Here is a 22,646-nt window from a genome sequence, read left to right on the forward strand (position 1 = left end):
ATCTGAGAACCATATATGTATCTAGCAACAAGCCCATTGATAGTTACTGACAAATACCGCTGTGCCGTTCACTGGTTGATGACCATAATGACCTTTACTGTGTTGATGGAGCATGAAGAATGTAATAATGATAATAATAAATATACTGACAAATGTTACAACATTCTACAGTTAACACTGACATGACTACTAATCATGAGTTAGCACCCTGGACTTATTGCCAGATAAAAACTTCAATTAACAAAGGATGTACATTATTCCAGTATTATTTGCAAAAGCATACAAGATCTATTTTGTAGATGTGATATGTAGTCTGTGATAAAAGTAAAAAGTGTCAAATATTTACATTTCACACCATTCATTTTGTTTATATCATTGTATTTTCGTTTTAGTATTACATTACATAATCATGGTTTCACATGTAACCCTGTGCAATGAGCTAGTTTTATTATATATGGTATATGAATGTATTTAATATTGATGGTATTTCTTTGTGTACCAAATAGAGCTTGTACTTTTTAATATCGAACAGGAAAGGAAATCAAAAGTATAAAATCTGTATTTTTGATAACTTGGAATTGCCTTTTTTTTTTCTTGGGTGAGGAAAAATAATATCAGTGTTTCTCGTTAAATGACAAAATCGTGAGAAAATATCAACATGACTACGGAAGTAGGTAGACAAGCCTGTACAAATGATGATAAAACCGGAGCACCAATCAGAAGGTAAAGTGAATTCTGTCACCTTGTGGGGAACACGTCTGTTTAGACAGGGTGTCAGAATCCTGTCTGTCACCTTGTGGAGGGGAACACGTCTGTTTAGACAGGGTGTTAGAATCCTGTCTGTCAACTTGTGGGGAACATGTCTGTTTAGACAGGGTGTCAGAATCCTGTCTGTCACCTTGTGGGGGGGGGGGGGGGGGGGAAACACCTCTGTTTAGACAGAGTATCAGAATCCTGTCTGTCACCTTGTGGGGAACACATCTGTTTAGACAGGGTGTCAGAATCCTGTCTGTCACCTTGTGGGGGGGAACACCTCTGTTTAGACAGAGTATCAGAATCCTGTCTGTCACCTTGTGGGGAACACATCTGTTTAGACAGGGTGTCAGAATCCTGTCTGTCACCTTGTGGGGAACACGTCTGTTTAGACAAGGTGTCAGAATCCTGTCTGTCACCTTGTGGGGGGGAACACGTCTGTTTAGACAGGGTGTCAGGATCCTGTCTGTCACCTTGTGGGGGGGAACACGTCTGTTTAGATAGGGTGTCAGGATCCTCTCTGTTACCTTGTGGGGGGGAACACGTCTGTTTAGACAGGGTGTCAGAATCCTGTCTGTCACCTTGTGGGGGGGGACACGTCTGTTTAGACAGGGTGTCAGAATCCTCTCTGTTACCTTGTGGGGGGGAACACGTCTGTTTAGACAGGGTGTCAGAATCCTGTCTGTCACCTTGTTGGGGGGGGGGGAACACGTCTGTTTAGACAGGGTGTCAGAATGCACATGTGTCAAATTAAACAGGATTCAATAATGTTAAGTTTCATAGTTAAATACTTGGGTTTTTTGTTCTCATCCTCCCACTGTTAAACTGTAAAACATCACCTTGACATAAATTTATACACAAAATATTACTATCGACTAATTTCTTTTTTTTAATGATATGTCATTTATGAATTCTGAAGGTTACGCTAAGACTTAGAAATCATATATTGTAAATTTATTAATTTTTTGTTGAATTTGTAGGTTTTGTTAACCCATGAATTCATATGTCCACAAAACGATAAACAGTTACAAATAAATTGTATCGGTGCACTGGCAGATTTTGTATAAATCATATCGGTGCACTGGTGGATTTTGTATTATTATCCCCCGCTTTCACCGAAACGGGGGATATTAATTTGGGTTTGTCCGTCCATCCACCTGTCTGTCACACTTTCGTTTCCATGTTCTAACTTCCCCAAATATCATCCAATTTGAGTGAAACTTGGTCAGCAGATGCATCTTGGGGTCATTAAGACTGACTTTGACTATCAGTGTTATCTGTTAATAATTATGCATACTAATGAGGTGTCCTTTGATTCCATTGGTTGGTTCATTTCCGTGCTCTCACTTCCCTAAATATAATCTGATTTAGATGAAACTTGGTCAGCAGATGCATATTAGGACACATAAGACTGAGTTCAGCAATCAGCATCATCTGTTAATATCTATGCATACTAATTAGGTATCCTTTCCTTTCTTTCGTCGGTCAGTTTTTGTGCTTTAACTTTCCTAAATATAATCTGATTTAGATTTAACTTGAAGTCCCACAAATATTATCAGTTTATCATTAAGCTTAGCACCAGAGTTATAATCCATATATTTGTAAAGAAAAACAATATTTTTACTGGTAATTTTCTTTCCAAATTATTTTAAAAGTTGTTTGGAAAGTGGGGGATATAAATTCCATGAATTTGCTTGTTTATTTACATAATCAAGTATTAATGAAAATGTAATTTCATGGGAAAAAAATGTTAAGCCCCACCATAATATACATTATTTTACAGCATATCCATTTTTACTATATATCAACCCTGGCCCAGAGATAAATAATAGCTGTTTAAGTAATTCTGTCACAAGTACAGGATCTGTGTGTGTGTATTGTATGAGCCTATGAGTTGTGCTGTGTTTTTTGGGAGTTTTAAAGTGAAAGTAGGTATTAAGTAATTAATACAATATTAATGAGGTGGGATGGAGTGTCATTCTTGTCAGATGGCCCCAACTTTTATCAAGTCGGTTATCCAGGGGTCAGGGCTAACATTTGGCATGTCAAGTTTGGGGCAATGGGACCATTGAGAAACATTGTGCCTATAAGGGGGATTTGTATGGTCAGCCATTAACCTCCTCACCTTGACAGGTTTAGCCAATGACAACCAAGGAGGTTTGTAGGTTACACTGCTGCACTGACCTGCCCAGCCACAGTCTCCAGAGCACTGTGGAGTGACCAGGTCCCACCTCCAGCACTGACAGGGCTTTAGAACCCTGAATGATAAACACCAGAAAAAGAAATCCACTCACTATGTCGGATTTAGATTCGGATGATGAAATCATTGAGGAAGCTGTCAGCCAAGAAGACCTGGAAGAAGGCAAAGTAAAAAAATGGGCAGCATTTAAACGCCTGTCTGCCAGAACATCAGAAATATTACTGAAGCTTGGTTTCCAGTGTATGGAAGCTTTGGCATTGTTGGAGCCAAAAGACCTGGTTAATTCAAATATACCGGTTGGTCAGCAAAAGCTTCTGCTGAAAGCATTGGCTCAGACATTTCCGAATGGTTCATATGCACAGCATAATGGACCTAAACACAAAGAAACCCCTTGCCAGGCTTCAGTGGGGGCCAATCAAAAATCAGAAGAGGGACATATGGGTCCCCTTACCCATAACAAGCCACCATCAGGAATTGAATGCACAGATTCCACAAAACATCAGCAGTCATCAGAAGGGATAAGGCATTCAAGCACACCATCAACAGTTCGTGGGCCAACAGAGGACTACATGGACAGTGTGGCCAATCTGCTGGGCCAAATGAACAATCAGCAGGCAAAAGTGCAGGAAGCCACAAATACTCGTCCTGTATGTGAATCGGCATCATGGAGGGACCCACAAGTGTATCTCCGGGCAGCAGCTACTACAGGTAAGGGTGCAGCCTATCTGGATATTGTTGATTTTGTCAATGTACGGGGTGGCCAAATATCTGAGGAAGTTCTGGGGTCAGCAGAGGGCGTTGAGGGGGGGGGGGGCAATTAGTTTATAAAGCAGGTCCATCAAAGCCTAAATTAGAATCTGTCACGGTTCCTCAGTGGTCAGTTGCAAACTTGGCCATCTTATATAAGCTAATTCAGGATCAGGCACTTCCTAGGGAAAGGATGTTTGATTACCTGTCATACACCACCCGCATTTATCAGCTGTTGAACTGTTATGAGCAGTCATCAGTCTGGTTTTTTGATAGGGAATACCGCAGGCTGCAGGCTGAAGACCAGTTTCGGTGGGGTACTGACATACCTCACCTCCAAACAGTTTATCTAAGGCCTAAACAACCTCGATCATTTCCCCAAACTTCATTTGGTAAGAGAAAGGGGAAAACATCGGAAAAAAAGGGAATTTGTAGAAACTACAATACTGTTCCTGGGTGTGACAGGACAAACTGTAAGTATGCCCACATTTGTTTAGTCTCTGGGTGTACACAAAATCACCCTGCTCATTCCCATAAATCTGATGCATAGCAATCAAACAGTCCCACCCATGGCCTGTCCTATCAAGCCTGGGACAAGCTTCTTCCCCCTAATGATTTTGATAGATCTTTTATTCTTAATGGTATCACCAATGGATTTGATATTATTGACCCAAATTCCACTCCCCTTCATTTGAAGCTCCCAATCATCCCTCTGCATCTATTCACAGCCCCTTTTACAAACTTGCCTCACAGCAAGTCCATACGGAAATAGCTAATGGCAATTACATCCCTATTGCCACTAAACCCCTTATCATTAGTCCGATAGGGGTTATCCCTAAAACATCTGGTGGGGTCAGACTCATTCATGACTGTAGCCGGCCATCAGGACAGGCAGTTAATGACTACTGCACAACAATGGATAAACAAAAATTCCAGTCTATAGATAATGCGGTTGGGCTACTTACCCCAGGTTGTTTTATGGCCAAGGTTGACCTTAAGTCAGCCTATAGATCTGTAGCTATAAGTAAACATAGTCGAATGGTAACAGGACTCCAATGGACTTTAAATGGTGAACCCCACTATTTCTATGATTCTAAGCTGCCTTTTGGAGCAAAGGCAAGTCCTGGAATTTTTCATAGACTTACACAAGCAGTCCGCAGGATTATGTCCTGTGCTGGACACCACAATCTGGTGGTGTATTTGGATGACTTCTTCATCTGTGCAGATTCTCAGGAGGAATGTTCCTCTATGTTAGCATATCTTATAGGCCTGTTGAGAAAGTTGGGATTTCTCATTAACTGGTCTAAGGTACATGGCCCAGCTCAGGTTATGACATTTCTTGGCGTTGAGATTGACTCGGTCAGTATGATGTTACAATTACCTTTGAAGAAGCTGGAAGCTCTTAGATCTGATATTTGCGATTTCCGTAATCGCAAACGTGCTACTAAACGACAGTTACAATCCATTGTGGGACAACTGTCATGGGCCGCTACAGTTATCCGAGGCGGGCGAGTTTTTCTCCGTCGGTTGATTAACTCTATGGCAGCCCTTAAAAAGCCAGGTCACAAAGTCAAGTTAGTTGGCCCAATGTTACAAGACATTGAATGGTGGGTTACAGGCCTATCACTTTTCAATGGCAAGTCATTGTTACTCAATGACATCCCCTTCACTGCGCTGTATACAGATGCATGTCCTATTGGGGGTGGGGGACACTGGGGGGAGGACTGGTTCTACACAGCCTGGTCTCAAGATTTCCCCCAGGCCATGCATTGGCATATTAATGAAAAGGAATTACTTGCAGTAGTTGTTGCATCGTATCGTTGGGCCTCTTGTTGGACCAACATGAAAATATATGTTTTTAGCGATAATGCAACCACAGTAGCCTGTTTAAATAAGGGCACGTCCAAAAACCCAATACTTATGGGGTTATTACGTAATATGTTCTGGTTGTCTGTTTTGTTCAACTTTCACATAGTTGCTAGACACATTAAAGGTGTTAACAATGGCATGGCAGACACTGTGTCTCGGCTTCACGAGTCTGTCCATTTGCAACAGTTTTGCAGTAGATTTGGTAGACCAGTACCAACTCTTTACTTTTTGGATCACATGTCAGCACCTTCCTTTTTCTATGTTTCTGAACAGGTGGCCAAGGTCCTTCACCGAAATCCACCATAATCAAGAATCTTGATACGACTGTAGACGTATTACGGGCAAACCATTTTGCTAAGTCTACTCAGAAGACCTACAGTACATACCTGTCTTCATACAGAAGGTTTTGCATGCTTGTAGAGATACCATTAGTCCCTTTATCACCAGTTAATTTGGGACGCTATATTGCTTATTTGTCTGATCGACTTACCTTTTCATCAATAAGGCAGTATCTGTCAGTCATCAAGCTTTTACACCAGGAATGGGATTACCCCAGCCCTCTTGACTCCTTTTATGTCAGTACTATATTGAAAGGAGCACGTAGAACAATGGGTGATGGTTGCAATCCTAAACTCCCAATCAACCTTAGCATCTTGGAAAAAATTTTCTCCAGAATTTGTCTAACCTCCTCCAAACATATCACTTTTTGGGCAGCATGCCTAGTAGCCTTTTTCTCTTTTTTTCGTAAGTCCAATTTGTTTATCTCAGATAAAGACAAGTTTGAATCTGGGAAACACCTAAGTAGACATGATATCCATCTCTCCAACCAGGGTACAATTCTGTCTATTACCTGGTCAAAAACCATTCAGTTTAAGGAGAGATGCCTTCTTATCCCCCTCCCATGCATACCAGGGTCACCCTTCTGCCCTACACAGGCTTTGACCTTGGCCTTTGCCTTGACACGGCAGGCTGACCCACAGGGCCCAGCCTTTGTTTACCAGTCAAGGGGTACAATCATCCCCCTTACATACGAATCTTTCCTCTCACAGCTTCATATTATCCTCCAGGAATGTGGCCTTGACCCAGCTAGATACTCAGGCCATAGCTTTCGCAGGGGTGGGGCATCTTTTGCTTTAGAATGTGGCTTACCTGCTGACCTCATCCAAACTCAGGGAGATTGGCGTAGTGACGCCTATAAACGCTACTTGGACCCATCCTTGTCGCTACGTCTCAAAGTTGCCTATACTTTAGGATCTGTGTGTGGCAGTTCACACTACAATGGTATTGGAGAGAGATAGGCTGCATCCTTGTTTGTGATTACAGTAGCTATCAGTGGAATATTGTATTTGTGTTAAGTTTCTCAGTCATAACTTTCAGGACCTGGACATTAGTGTTTTGGACTGCCTGCCTTGACTCAATTTTTTTTTTTTTTTATGAATGTGTGGTTACCTTCAGCTGGACATTGAAATCTTATCCAATGACAACCATTTGTGTGTTGTTGTGATCTGCTGCATATGCCCAGCCACAGTCTCCAGAGCACTGTAGTGACCAGTTCCCACCTCCAGCACTGACAGGGCTTTAATACCCACCACACCATGGACATACCCTTTTTTTTTCTTTTATGTTTAATTTTATTAGTCTGTAACAGGTTTGGTCTATTAGTTTGGAAGACCAGTATTTCATTATTTGTGGACTGTGTTGTCCACAGATATATAATTTTGTAATGTTACATAATATTACATAATAATAAAATATTGGTTACTTTTGGCCCAAACCTGTGTTTGTGTTTTTATATACCCCTATCTACCAGTACATCTGATTAATATATCTCTTAAGGTGTAATTTTTTTTGCATTGGAGTTTGTAATTGGCTTTAATGTGTTAAACATCACTATCGTATATTTATTATGACTGTATGATTATGTTTACACAGCATTAAGCTCTCCCACATTTATTGATATTAGAAATGTTATTTCAGTGTCCTGATCTATCCCCCACTTTTCAGTCTGAGATTAGGTTTCCATCCTCAGGCTTACAACAGGATAATACTAAATTTCATTTTTTTTTCATCACATTGTGTCAAGCCTAAAGTCACTGTAAACCAGGATGTTTTCCCCCTTGCTTAATTTTTCCTTTGGACCATTATGCATGAATTCACCTCAAGTTCATTTCGCTGTGTGAGGAAACCTACAGGTAATATTAATGGGGTAAGTAAGTGTGACATATTTTCGACGTGTGTTTAATTTGCTCTCCCTGTTCATGGAGGTAAAAATGTCCTGGTATATAGTAATATTTTTCTTTTGTGTGAAGGTTATTGTTCCCTGTGTTATATTTTTACATTTGAATGATAATGTCAGTAGGGCAGTATTAAAATGCATCTCTAGGATTGGAAAGTTTACAAGGGTTTTAGTTAAAACATACACTCTCCCACTGAATTTAACCCCCCCCCCCCCCCCCCCCCCCTGTTTACACTGTTAGCACTGTTTACAAATAAATTATATGCCATCATTTAGAAATCAAATGAAATCTTAAAACAGAATTTTAAAGAATAAATCAATTTGGAATATTGTTGTATCTAGTCAAGTGCTGAAGTTGGTTTTTCAAACAAGACTGCTTAATATCGTGGACAAAATAATTGTCCGACAGTCAGACCTGTTAAACTGTCAATAAAAAAAGACATAATAAAGCAGTAAAACTTTGTTATTTTTACTGTACTATAAGACACTAATTACAGAAAACCACACATGTTTTATATTTATCCCCCACAAAATGCCTTTGAAGGGGATATTTAGGTTCTATCTGTGCATCTGTCTGAGGGCTTTACTGGCTGTAACTTCCATTCCACTCAACTTCACAAAACTCTCTATATATACTTAAACGAATAAGAAACGCAACTTCAAATTGTAGGTTTAATAAGATAATACTTGTGAGCATTATGTCTAAATTTCATATGTAATAGTTAATATTGAATATTGATGTAACATCCTCTAAATGTTTGGAGATTTTTAAGAAAAGGTCACTTCGCTAGAAGGTCATGATTGGTAGTACCCTACGTGAATCCAAGTTGAAATGGCAGCAGTTTTGAAACCGTGCCCTAATATCGTGTGTGTCCTCCTCGAACAGCTATAGCATCTCTAATTCTTCGTTGCATTGAGTTTATCAGGGCATTGACTGTCCGTATTGGAATGTTATTCCATTCTTGGACGAGTGCATTTGCTAACTGGGGGAGGGTATTAGGGGGGTTACGGCGATTGCGAATTCTTCTGTCTAGTTCATCCCACAAATGCTCGATTGGGGACAAATCGGGGCTATATGGAGGCCAATCTATAGGAACAATGTTCTGTGTCACAAGAAAGTCTCTACAGACTCTTGCAACGTGTGGTCTCGCATTATCTTGCTGCAAGGTTAGATTATGCTGCCTAACAAATGGCACAACATGGGGCCTAAGGATCTCATTCCGATAGCGTACGGCCGTTAAATTCCCACTGACTATCACCAAAGGTGTCTTCAAACCATGGGAGATTCCCGCCCAAACCATAACTGATCCACCCCCAAATCGGTCATGCTCCAAAACAGAGGCGTCAGCAAAACCCTCGCCTCGACGCCAGTACACACGTTAACAGCCATCTGCTTGAAATAACGTGAATCGAGATTCATCGGTGAAGAGCATGGACCTCCAACGTCTCATAGGAAAACGTCTGGGCATATGTGCCGTCAACCATTGCATAAGACGTGCTCGACATTGCGGTGTTAGTGGTAAACTAACGTACTGTCGCCTTGCAAGCAAATTAGCCTCACGCAGTCTGTTGATCACTGTTTGGGGATGAATCCGATGGTTATGATTACCAATCGTATTCCTTGCCGTTTCAGCAGCCGTTAACCTCCTGTTACGCAAGTGTGCCAGCCTAACAACCCGGTCTTGATGTCGTGACATTACGCGTGGACTTCTTGATCTCGGCCGGTCATCGACTCTTCCTGTGGCGTTAAGACGTGAAACTAATCGACTAATAGTCGATTTGTGAACTCTGAAGTGCCGAGCGACGTGACGTTGCGTGCTCCCTGCCATAAGCATCGCGATAGCACGTCCTCTATCAACCTGTGATAACCGTGGCATAATTGTAAAAGGAATTATTGTTTGCAAAAGTATTGGCGATGATGTGTCTCGATGTTAGTGATAAATTGATACTGGTTTGAATGAAAAAGAACGCATATGTTTGTACAGGTACGGTTTTTGATGTTTTTACCGTGCCGGATGTGCATAGGTTTCTCGTCACACCTGGTTGATTTTGAACATTGGTTAGGGTGATAGGCAGGGTGCACTTTTATTTCCGCGATTTTTATACAGCTATGTATATTTAATACAAAATTAATAACAATTTTCCAAGTTGCATTTTTTTTTTCGTTTCAGTATATATTAAGTTAGTGCCCTAGTTATGGCTTTTGCAACTGACAACATTTCAATTTTCATAGTTTTTGTGTTACCATGGAAACATAGCCAAACAACACAAAATTAGTGTTTACTTTCCTTTCCAGGCTACAGCTTCAAAACTGTTCTTCTCAACTCCACGAAACTTTCTGTAGATATAAAGTTAGTGCCCTAGTTGTGGCTTTTCTTACTGAGGACATTTTATAAATGTGTTCATGGACATTTCCAAGCTCTATTCAAACACACAGAATCTACATCAAGATATAAACTCTAACTAAAGGTTGATAGATAAGATATATATATACAAATTTATATGGGGCCTAGTTCACCATATTCAAAACTATGTTTTTTATTTATCATTTTTGTGCATTTAACTGGTGAGTTTTATCAAAATAGTTTTTATTGTAACTACACATACATTTATCATTTTTTTACAAAAAATTTCTTACTTTTAATCCAACAATTCCTGATTTAGATTTGTACCGGTAGACAACATTCCTCGCAGTATGACATGCAATTGTCTCCATTGCGATCACATATACACTCAGTGTCTACAGTGCAAAACATTCTGAAATTGAGATAAAATATTTTTGATAATTTAATCCCCATTTTCCATTCAACAGCTTTGGATGTTTTTTTGTCCGTTATAAAGGGCCTTCTGCGTCCATTGGCCGAAGGGATTATCGAGACACCTAAATTTACATCACCACTCTCAATATAACTTTGCATTTGTTTTATGTGACTTTGTCTCAGGTGACAGGTGACTTTGTCTCAGGTGACAGGTGACTTTGTCTCAGGTGACAGGTGACTTTGTCTCATGTGACTTTAATAAAAGACATAAGTGTAACTGATTATCCTTTTGATTGGTTTGGACAAAAGGATACAGCTGGTTGAGATATTTATAGCTGTCTTGATTGTAATTGGTTTGGACAAAAGGATACAGCTGGTTGAGATATTTATAGCTGTCTTAACTTATACTTTATAGTTTCTCACTTCTGTGGACATGAATGCTTTAAGTTAACAATGCATGTTTGATTATGCACAAATCTGAACAACTATATATTTCAACCAGCTAAATCCTTTGGGTCCAAACAGATCAACTACACCTCAGTTTAATCATACTAAATGGTCAATGATCAAAACTGCCCTACATGGAAGTTGTCCAGTGTTTTCCTTTCCTCATTTTTAATGTGTTTGATCTGTAGGAAATATTTTTTATTTGATTAAATGCAGTTAATTACATATGTTCCCATTTCTAAAAAGTTTCCATACATTGAACATATCGGTTCTCCTGATTCACTAGACAGTAGAAATGGTAAACTGATGAAATGGTCAATATCATGTACACAAAGAATAAACAAAATTATGGAAAATAGATTTCCTTTATTCTTATTACAAACAAACACCAATAAATCGAAGAGAGAGAGAAAAAAAAACACTTCAAAGCTATTTACATTAACATGCAGCAATTCCTACATATGAAGCATGACTAATGATGCAGACCAATTCTATACCTTCAGACTGCATTGTTACAGATAAATCAGATATATGTAAGGCAAGCAATGTTATGGTATGAGTCCTCCACAGTTATCTCCCTTCCATGTCCTCTGACATGTCAAATCCTTGGTCAGAGTAGGCATCTCCCTGCCATGTGTTTATTATCTCGCTAACATGTTGTCAGCCATTTCAATTTGTAGCTTTCTGGAGTCACACACACTTGCATGGCTAGTGGTTTCCCTTCTCTTTTTAAACTGCTGTTGTCTTCAAAACAATAAGAATGTCACTTCATGTGTTGTCAATAATTTTTTCCCTCTCTGAAACTTCCAAACATATTGAATCATATTTTCTTTATGTTTCTTCAGCCTCTAACAAACATTGCCTTCCAATTTTGCATTGCCATCCATACAAGCCAAAAGTGAAAACACATGGTCATTAAGGCTTATACAGACAAACATGCCTAAAATGCATTCCAAAATATCTAGATATATAATGTATCTACACATCGAGGTTTCCAGTTAGGCAAAGAATTCTTTCACTTCGAATGGGATACATCTTCAGCGTGCTTTCATATTAAGTTTACATCATGAGAATATTATTTCGACATATTCAATGCAAAAATATTCAGAAATACCATAATACAACATAAATTTGAGTTCTAACAAGTCATTTTTCTGATTAATAATTTTGACTTCGTAAAATAAAGATATTTCACTTTGACTAAACCCAATCTGTTAGACTTTGTGAAACATCATTACAATAGCAAGTATGTCTTAATTACCAATTAATTCAAAGATATTAGGAAAAAAGAGAATTTTTTTGTTTTAATTATTAATTAGGATTAGGATTTCAATGAAAGTGTCTATCAATAGTTGCTAAAACAAATGATTATGATTAGTCTTGCTTCTCAAATTAGAATATAATAGATAATGAGCAATACTTTGACACAATATTAAAGACTTGATAATCATGTCCGATCTGGAGGCAAAAAAGACAAAATTAAAACTGGGAAAACTTCCACATACTTTAATGTTAACTTAAGTCTAGAAATTCGTTTCACTTCAATTTTTTTTTGCTAACACTTAATTTCATGACCTGATGTTCTTGTACTTCTTCACTAAGACTAAATTTCATGTTCAATTGCACATAGATTTCTGATAGAAGTGGTGAATGATTTGGATATTGGTGCTTTTAAAGGAGATGATGAGAGAAAGTAAGTGAATTCAAAATAGTCCGAAACCAAACAAATGCTACATCTACTATTCCAGTGTATTGTAACAAAATTTTTCAATGAATTATTAAGGATACAAAATTAAAATACAATATAATGTGGAAGTTATAATGAGTTATACAATAAAATTCCAAAAATATTGAAAAATATTGAAAAATATTAATGAATTACAAAAAAAAAATTTTTTTTTTTAGGAAATATCCATAAGACATGATCAGCACTGATAAATGAATTTTGCAGAAGCTTTCAAATGTGACCTTAGGTGACCTTAGACCTTGATGATTTTACTGAGATAAGGGGTAAAATATGAATCAAAGTCTGTTGCAAGGCTCTAAAGATATGTTGTTGATTCGTAACGGATTGAAAGGAAAAAACACAGCTAACACTATATGCCCATCCCACCCCCCAAATGTTTGGGGCACAAAATGCACAGATGTTAAAAGACACAATTTTTCTCTGAAAGGATCCATTGCAAATGTTAAAACAACACATAACTGCAATCAAACACATGGTAAAGAAAGACTGGAGGCAGACAGTTGGTATTTGCTAAACCACTTCAGGATTGCACTAGTCATGATATCAAACGTGTGTTACATCAAAGTAGACATTACTGTATTCAAAGGCAGCAATGTTATGTGGCTTTCAGTTGATTAAATCAACTTAAAAATTAAATCATCAGAATACAATTTTAATTTAAACTCAGTTTTTATAACTAAAAAAAATTAACAATCTAAGTTTTGTAAAAGGTATGATGTTATGTAAAATACAAATAATGCCATCATAATGCTTTAATGAACAAGTACATAGTATCAGAAATATCTTGTGATGGATGTTACTTAACATATCAACATATTGATACAAAATTCTGCACTCGAGCATAACAATATTTGCTCTGATTGTTATGTATGGCATGCCAGCACCCTCACAAAATGATCAGTAGCTGATCCTTATTTCAAAGCTTTAATGACCAATCTGTATTAAACAGAGCTTCAACACCGATCTGCATTTTAGCTCTGACATACTGAAGATCTTAGAGCTCAGCCGTAGCACTAATCAGCAGTCTGCACTTGAACACTGCCATAGGTGGCCTGCATTTGAGCATTGCCGTATTTCAGGACTTGTATAAGCAGTCTGCAACTGACTTTTGCCATTTTTCAGAGCTTCATGGAGCTATCTGTAATTGAACATTTCCACACTTCTAACATGGGCATACTTCAGTGCATCAATAAACTGTATCTCTTTCAGTATTGCAGCTAAACTTCACAGTTCTGGTAAATCGTATGTACTTTTTTATAGCTCGTGTTTACAGAGTAACACAATTTAACACCAGGCTAACAAATATTTATATCAATGCTTCAACAGTTAAGTATTGCCTATCTTCACCTTTAAGCTTTATCTAAAATGTCCTATTTAAGACGACATAATTGTTAGCTATGAAGACTTGTGAGAATTTTGCTGGCATGTATATACAGTCAATCAGCATATGTTAAAAAATGTTAATTGTTTTTAGTATGAAACAAGTTTCCTTTTAGTACTTTTTCTTCCAATGCTCTTAATGGAAGACTAATTGGAACACTGTTGGCAAGATTTCTACAGAAATTCACAATACTTTTTCAACAGTTTCAAAATCATGAGTAGCATCTATTCCTTTGACAATTTTAAATTCTTGCAAAAAAAAACAATCCAAGATAAACAAAAATTAGAGGAAGAGTTGTTTGAAATAAAACAATCTTTTATAAGACACGGGTGATAAACTATTCTTTAAATGCCCTGTGAAGGTGTTCTAACCTCTGCAAATGCAACAACATTGTATGTTTTGTTTCATAAAATGCATCCATATTTAACAAGTGATTGTCAAAAACCATGTGAAATAAATTAATCAAAGGATGAATTGGCATTAAAGCATAATAATTATATCACTGCTGTTTTATCATGAATATAGCATCAACTGAAGTTATACATTCTTAAATAGTTTTCAACATAATACACAGGTTGGGATTCTGCTTGGTGTAACATATAACATAAATATTGCATTATATTTTAAAGAACACTGAAATTTTTAACTATCTCACTTTCATTTGACTAATATATCATTTTACACTCAGGTATTTAGCATGAATATCAATTTTATATGAAAGTTATATTTCGTATTGGTTATCATTTGCAGCAGATGAATGTTTACACGGATATTTGTCCTATAAACCTACCACATTTATGATGAAGAAGGAAAATAAATATGAAAAAATCTTAACATATTAACAATGTTGAAAACACAAAACCATAATTTATTTTTTACATCAGACAATACAATTACATAAGTAGACAAGCTCCTTACAAACCATAAAGTATCTAACGCTGTACTCACGACACCCAAACCACCAGATTTGCTTCTGTTAGGCAAGCTTTTATACTATATGGCTTGTCAGAGTCTGTGCTCCATGTCTCATACATAGGTACAAGGTTGACAATTTCTTGTCTATATTTACAACATCAGTCCTTTTTTTTTTCTCTATTTTTGCACTTCCAAATCAAGTGTCAGATTTTCCCTCTTGCCAGCAGATTTCAGAACTACATCTGCCATCCCACACAGTAAAACCATCTTCTGGAATTACATATGGAAATTCTAAGGTCTCTTTCTTCTTCTTTATGCAGCAAAACTTTTTTCTTGGGAAAAAAAAGTTTGGTGTTGACATCTGCTCTCAATAAACTTGTGTCTGACGTCTGCTCACACCACTTCATCTGTAATCTACCCTAAGTCTCCACTAAGAATTCCTGGTAAATCATCTTGCTATCTTACTGCAAAACGAGTCACCAGAGTGTCATTTCTTTTTCTTCTTTCCTTTTAACTTCTTTTACAACGTTACGTCTATACTAATAACCGATGGCTTCCTTCTTGTGCGACAGATCATTTTAGTGCTGTTAGCTGTACTGTTTAATTTTATATATTATCAGAGCTATCTCCACAGGAAAAGCAAAACTCGCTCTCGTTTACTGGGCCCTCCGGCAGGGCCCGAGAGCATATATCTGTTGAGCTTTCTATGTGATGGTCACGCTTGACAATCCGCTTGGATGTACAGCTGGTCTTCAGACATCCTCTCCACTCATTTTAAACCGCAAGTCAGCGACTGCACGGCTTGTAGAGATTGGACCAATGGTCTGCGAGGATTAGTTGCCTGTAGCGACTTTGACTTTGGCCTGGAATATACTTCCATTGGTCATTCACACCCAGGGTGTCCATCCCTCGTACAACACCGACAGGTTGTCCATGTTGGTGGCTTCCTTGATAACATAGTCCACCTGTCAAACATCGGTACATTTAAAATATCTATAATAAACCCTTGGCAGCATTCAGTACAACTATTTATTATAGATATTACGGGGGGAAAAAAGATGGTGATACATCAACTGAATAATTTTCACTCTTTTCTATAAACATGGAGGATGAAATTTTTTTTATATAATCCCAAGAAGGCAACATGTACATCAGACTAATTCTTGTGTAATGGTACGAGGGCAAAAATATCCTGGTATTCAATATATAAACAACAATGCTGATTGAGATATTGAAAGGCAATATGATGCTGACTTTTTCCCTACTTACTACTTACTTATCTACTTAGCTATACCTATACGATAATGAACGGATAGATATCTGATAAAAAGGCTATTCAACCAAACTATAACAAGTCTCGTTTTGTAGTATTTCATTTTCTAGTTTTATTGTCATTCACAACTGACCTGTTCTGCCACAGACAACCTCTTGTTTATATCAGGGTCTCGTCCATCCAGTTTCATTTTGACCCTTCTCCACACACTGACTGCATATGAATTCCTCTCTTGGATGGCTTTACCAGTCCTAGGATCTCTTGACAACTTCTCAGCTTTCTTCACACTAACTGGCCCTTAAACATAAATCGTTAATATTATATTGACCTTTTCAAAATCAGAACAAATCTTACTTGGAAAGAGTTCATTTTGCTTGTAATGAAACCCACAAACTGAAACACAAGGGAACAAATTTGACTTCAGTGTAGGCGCTGTATAAATGATGTGATGTATGTTTGCCTGACTATGAGTCATAGAAATGCTGTATATAGGACCTATTTTCTGCCAGAGAGGTACTTGTGACCTTTTCAACACCTTTGGTATAGTAAGAATGAGTATTTAGTGGGACACGCGAGAAAAATGCACAGTTGACAGTATAGACACCGATGGAGCGATCGTAATACTGAACCTAATGTCAGGCCCTATCTGTGCATTGGCAATCACTGAAGGCCCCAAACAAGTTCAATATTTTATTTATTTTAAATGAGTAGCATAGTTTAAAAACAAAATAAAGGATCATTTGTGCAAAAATCATCAGTAAACTTTGTTACCCTGATGATCTTGTTAAACTACTTTCTGTTACCTGTTACCAGTATATCAAACATCTTCAATAGAGGTCACCATATCTTTAGAAAGGGTGTGGCTTATATTTCTTATATGTAGATCAAATGGATGAAATCTCTAAAAACTGGCCTTGCAGTTATATAATGGTGCTGCTTATAACCCAGAAAATATGGTTCACTGTACTGCAGACTGTTGAGTCACGAAAATTTATGTGGGGCCCATGCCTGAAGATAAAGCCTGTCATGCCACACAAAATTGCTCATACCTGTGATCTTTGCGAGGGCACCAGCTTGTGAGCTGTAGGGAGGGGTGTTACTAGTATCTCGCTGTGCCTGTGTCCCTTTCCTTGATGGACTTGGCATGTCTCTGATTTCTGCCTTCTTCAAAGCTAAAAAAGTTAAAATTATTTATAAATACAGGCTTTGTAGACACCTTAATTATCACAAAACACAATTCCCCTCTTCTAAAATCTAAATAGTTGACAGGTTTGATGGTATCAACCACAATTTTGTATATTTACCTGGAACAAAATTGTAGTCTGCAGACTGTTGGTTATCCTCGAGAGAAAGCAAAGGTGGAGCCAGGTTGACAAGGTCGTCATAAATCCTGAAGTAACATGAACAACATATATATAAACATCAGTCATTATCAGGTGTACATTTTTTAATACCCTTCATCAATAAATGCATTACGGAATCAATTTCGTAAATCATAAAAATACTTTATAGTTGGTAATATTTGTGAGATTTAATTTAGCTATAAATCTGTACGGTACTAACATCATCCCTTCATTTTGAATCAGAAAGTAATATAATGACCCCTTGGATATATTGTGTAACATATATATGTTATATATAATAAATTGTAAAAAATTGTAAAGAAAACCTTACAAATCTCCAAATTCCAAAAGAAATATTTCACAGTAAACAAAGTATTCTTATATGTAAAGTGATATAGGTCTTAATTTGGGTATGATCTGAAATCACATGTCTTGACCAGATGAACCCACTTACTGTGACACCTGACTAATAAGTGAATCTATAATTGAGTCTGCCTCAGCCATTCCTTCCTTGAGAACATCCTCCGTGATGACAATCTTGAGAGCAGTGGTGAAGTTTTCGGAGAAGTTCTTGTAAATGGACAAGTACTCTCGTACACTACCCGCTACTGATATGTCTCCCATGTCCTGTTCTTCCTGCTGTAATGTGAAATAAAACCCTGAGCAACATTGATAAGGCATGAACTCTACAGAATAGATGTCACAATTCTCCTTAATTTCACTTGCCACTTCCATTCATTAACAATAATAAGTTCTTTTTCATCATAACTGTGATTTTTAAAATTTAAGGCATGTAAAAAACAAAAGCTGAAATTCAGAGAAATCAGTCCATTTTAAGAACACAGCCGAAGTGAGAACAATAAAGCTTGTCTCTCACTGCAATACTCAACCTTACTACTGCCAACAATTTATCACAAATAATACTCAATCATACTACTGCCAACAATTTATCACAAATAATACTCAATCATACTACTGCCAACAATTTATTACAAATATACCCATATGTGTATAACTTTTCGAAAAGGGGAAGTAACTCCATCTGATATATATTACACACATCTACAATGTATAAGAATATAGGCATAGTTGAAACAAGTACTAATTGTAATGGGGACCATTACCAATGTCTCCCAAATGACCCCTTCAGCAGTAAATGATCATAATAATCAGACGTAAATTTTTAAAACGTCACAGGCAATATCTAAAATTTGGCCAACACGAAAATCGGACAATATCTAAAATTTGGCCAAATTTTGACCACAGCTGACGGCTCAGATGACCGATCGATGGCCGAATGAAAAATGGACTATGCCTTTTTGCTCCGATTGCCACCTAATATATATATATACTAATTTTCACGAAAATTGGACAATATCTAAAATTTGGCCAAATTTAGACCACAGCTGACTGCTCAGATGACCGATCGATGGCCAAATGAAAAATGGACTATGCCTTTTTGCTCCAATTGCAACCTTATACATATATACCAATTTTCACGAAAATCAGACAATATCTAAAATTTGGCCAAATTTTGACCACAGCTGACTGCTCAGATGACCGATCGATGGCCAAATGAAAAATGGACTATGCCTTTTTGCTCCAATTGCAACCTAATACATATATACCAATTTTCACAAAAATCGGACAATATCTAAAATTTGGCCAAATTTTGACCACAGCTGACCGCTCAGATGACCGATTGGAAAAATTCAAGTGGCCTGCACTCCGCCTCGGATGTATGAATATGTGTGTAAAGTATTTTTAATTCCATGCAATAGTTTTCGAGAAACGCGTCGGAAATCTCGCCGGCAGAAGAAAGTGGAAGAAATAAGAATAATATAAATAATAATAATAAGAAACGGAGCAAACACAATATGTCACCCCACTTCGTTTGGGGGACATAATTAACTCAGTAGTTTAGGAGGAGAAGATGGTGCATGCTTGCATCTACAGATAAACAGACGCATGGATGGACACCCTGATTCCAGTATACCTCCAAAACTTCACTGTAAGGAGTGGGATAATTGTTTCCCATAAAATTCACAAATGAACTCCATAGCATACCTTGGCCATAGACTTGAGTATGGTTCTGATCTCTGACATTAGCTTGTGATGGGTACTCAGAATCCCACGAATTGACAAGGACTCTTTCTTGATGTTATCCTATAAAAGAAAAAAGAAAACCAACTTCTTGTAAGCAATCAGCGCTTAGTTAAAAAAAAAACAACTCTTAAATATCACCGGATTTTTACATAATATATCTAAGACTACATGAAAGTCATAGGCTCTGGATCTGTAATCCTATTGACAACATAACTGACCAATAGTCTATATGGGCTATCTCTGGATCTGTAATCCTATTGACAACATAACTGACCAATAGTCTATATGGGCTATCTCTGGATCTGTAATCCTATTGACAACATAACTGACCAATAGTCTATATGGGCTATCTCTGGATCTGTAATCCTATTGACAACATAACTGACCAATAGTCTATATGGGCTATCTCTGGATCTGTAATCCTATTGACAACATAACTGACCAATAGTCTATATGGGCTATCTCTGGATCTGTAATCCTATTGACAACATAACTGACCAATAGTCTATATGGGCTATCTCTGGATCTGTAATCCTATTGACAACATAACTGACCAATAGTCTATATGGGCTATCTCTGGATCTGTAATCCTATTGACAACATAACTGACCAATAGTCTATATGGGCTATCTCTGGATCTGTAATCCTATTGACAACATAACTGACCAATAGTCTATATGGGCTATCTCTGGATCTGTAATCCTATTGACAACATAACTGACCAATAGTCTATATGGGCTATCTCTGGATCTGTAATCCTATTGACAACATAACTGACCAATAGTCTATATGGGCTATCTCTGGATCTGTAATCCTATTGACAACATAACTGACCAATAGTCTATATGAGCTCTCTTTCCCTTGTGTAAATCTTGATATAAAGAATATGGTCTTCCACTATAGTTTGTGTGATTTTAAAAGTTTCTGCATTTTTTATTGCTAAAGTTGAAAACGCATATATCAGTGTATATATAATTGATAAGTAAGTATAAGTAACATTATTCAGTTGTGAAATCCACACTCCACGTTTTGGATGAGGTTTTTATCTGGGCTTTCTATATTCAAGTACACGTAAAGTACTGTGGTTTTACAAGCCTGACGGACAGAAGAAACATTCCAGCTACAACCCTACACTGACCTTAGAGATGTCCATTTCCTTTTTCAGGGTGTCGACTTCCTGTTTGAGGAGAGTGATCTGTTCTGTAATGTCTTCATGACATTCCTGTAACCAGGCATGATTTGTCGTCTCATCCTCACTGGGAGGCTGTAATATGTACAAGTAAGACTTCAATAGATACTCACACATCTTTTTCTAATCCATTCATTGTAATAAGTGCCTCTGCTCCAATAAGTTCTCCTTTCTATCTATCAATAGCATCTATTATCCACCTCAACTGAAAGCAGCTCAAAAGAGCTTATAATCAACTTGAATGATCTAACTGCTACTTATCAGATATCAAAATTAAGTTACATTGCATACTTATTCTAAGATGGTCAAAGATTAAATATAGATCACAGTTCCATATGTATGGGACACACTATTTTCTTAAGATTTATCTAAAACAGAAATATAAGGTTCCAGAAGTTTCCTATTTTTGTCTAGCTCTGTCACTGTGCTATCTGTAGACTTACCTTGGTACTCATCAGCAGTATCTCTAGCTCTGTCACTGTGCTGTCTGTAGACTTACCTTGGTACTCATCAGCAGTATCTCTAGCTCTGTCACTGTGCTGTCTGTAGACTTACCTTGGTACTCATCAGCAGTATCTCTAGCTCTGTCACTGTGCTGTCTGTAGACTTACCTTGGTACTCATCAGCAGTATCTCTAGCTCTGTCACTGTGCTGTCTGTAGACTTACCTTGGTACTCATCAGCAGTATCCCTAGCTCTGTCACTGTGCTGTCTGTAGACTTACCTTGGTACTCATCAGCAGTATCCCTAGCTCTGTCACTGTGCTGTCTGTAGACTTACCTTGGTACTCATCAGCAGTATCTCTAGCTCTGTCACTGTGCTTTCTGTAGACTTACCTTGGTACTCATCAGCAGTATCTCTAGCTCTGTCACTGTGCTGTCTGTAGACTTACCTTGGTACTCATCAGCAGTATCTCTAGCTCTGTCACTGTGCTGTCTGTAGACTTACCTTGGTACTCATCAGCAGTATCTCTAGCTCTGTCACTGAGCTGTCTGTAGACTTACCTTGGTACTCATCAGCAGTATCTCTAGCTCTGTCACTGTGCTGTCTGTAGACTTACCTTGGTACTCATCAGCAGTATCTCTAGCTCTGTCACTGTGCTGTCTGTAGACTTACCTTGGTACTCATCAGCAGTATCTCTAGCTCTGTCACTGTGCTGTCTGTAGACTTACCTTGGTACTCATCAGCAGTATCTCTAGCTCTGTCACTGTGCTGTCTGTAGACTTACCTTGGTACTCATCAGCAGTATCTCTAGCTCTGTCACTGTGCTTTCTGTAGACTTACCTTGGTACTCATCAGCAGTATCTCTAGCTCTGTCACAGTGCTGTCTGTAGACTTACCTTGGTACTCATCAGCAGTATCTCTAGCTCTGTCACTGTGCTGTCTGTAGACTTACCTTGGTACTCATCAGCAGTATCTCTAGCTCTGTCACAGTGCTGTCTGTAGACTTACCTTGGTACTCATCAGCAGTATCTCTAGCTCTGTCACTGTGCTGTCTGTAGACTTACCTTGGTACTCATCAGCAGTATCTCTAGCTCTGTCACTGTGCTGTCTGTAGACTTACCTTGGTACTCATCAGCAGTATCTCTAGCTCTGTCACTGTGCTGTCTGTAGACTTACCTTGGTACTCATCAGCAGTATCTCTAGCTCTGTCACTGTGCTGTCTGTAGACTTACCTTGGT

General features: G+C 37.9%; 3 protein-coding genes across 3 annotated transcripts in view; 1 reads left to right on the forward strand and 2 right to left on the reverse strand.

The window, feature by feature from the left end:
- The first annotated feature begins 6,177 nt into the window (after nucleotides 1–6,177).
- LOC132562900 (uncharacterized) lies at nucleotides 6,178–6,867 on the forward strand. The gene has a single exon (XM_060227675.1). It carries the CDS (start codon nucleotides 6,178–6,180, stop codon nucleotides 6,865–6,867), a length of 690 nt encoding a protein of 229 aa, XP_060083658.1.
- Nucleotides 6,868–9,184: 2,317 nt separating this feature from the next.
- Nucleotides 9,185–9,682, reverse strand: LOC132562901 (uncharacterized). The gene has a single exon (XM_060227677.1). The coding sequence runs from the start codon at nucleotides 9,680–9,682 to the stop codon at nucleotides 9,185–9,187; it is 498 nt and encodes a 165-aa protein (XP_060083660.1).
- Nucleotides 9,683–11,357: 1,675 nt separating this feature from the next.
- The window catches only part of LOC132562894 (serine/threonine-protein kinase SMG1-like), a 97,520-nt gene continuing 86,231 nt past the window's right edge, over nucleotides 11,358–22,646 (reverse strand). The window contains exons 68-74 of the mRNA XM_060227670.1: nucleotides 20,915–21,040; nucleotides 19,738–19,836; nucleotides 18,125–18,309; nucleotides 17,632–17,717; nucleotides 17,377–17,499; nucleotides 16,461–16,624; nucleotides 11,358–16,019 (exon numbers count right to left, since the gene is read on the reverse strand). Coding sequence (XP_060083653.1) covers nucleotides 15,942–16,019; nucleotides 16,461–16,624; nucleotides 17,377–17,499; nucleotides 17,632–17,717; nucleotides 18,125–18,309; nucleotides 19,738–19,836; nucleotides 20,915–21,040 — 861 coding nt within the window. The 3' untranslated portion in view covers nucleotides 11,358–15,941. The remainder of the gene's footprint in view (nucleotides 16,020–16,460; nucleotides 16,625–17,376; nucleotides 17,500–17,631; nucleotides 17,718–18,124; nucleotides 18,310–19,737; nucleotides 19,837–20,914; nucleotides 21,041–22,646) is intronic.

Source organism: Ylistrum balloti, unplaced genomic scaffold, assembly GCF_031769215.1.
Source record: "Ylistrum balloti isolate Yb309-2 unplaced genomic scaffold, AGI_CSIRO_Ybal_v1 Utg371544, whole genome shotgun sequence".
In the NCBI taxonomy this organism is placed as follows: Eukaryota; Metazoa; Mollusca; class Bivalvia; order Pectinida; family Pectinidae; genus Ylistrum; species Ylistrum balloti.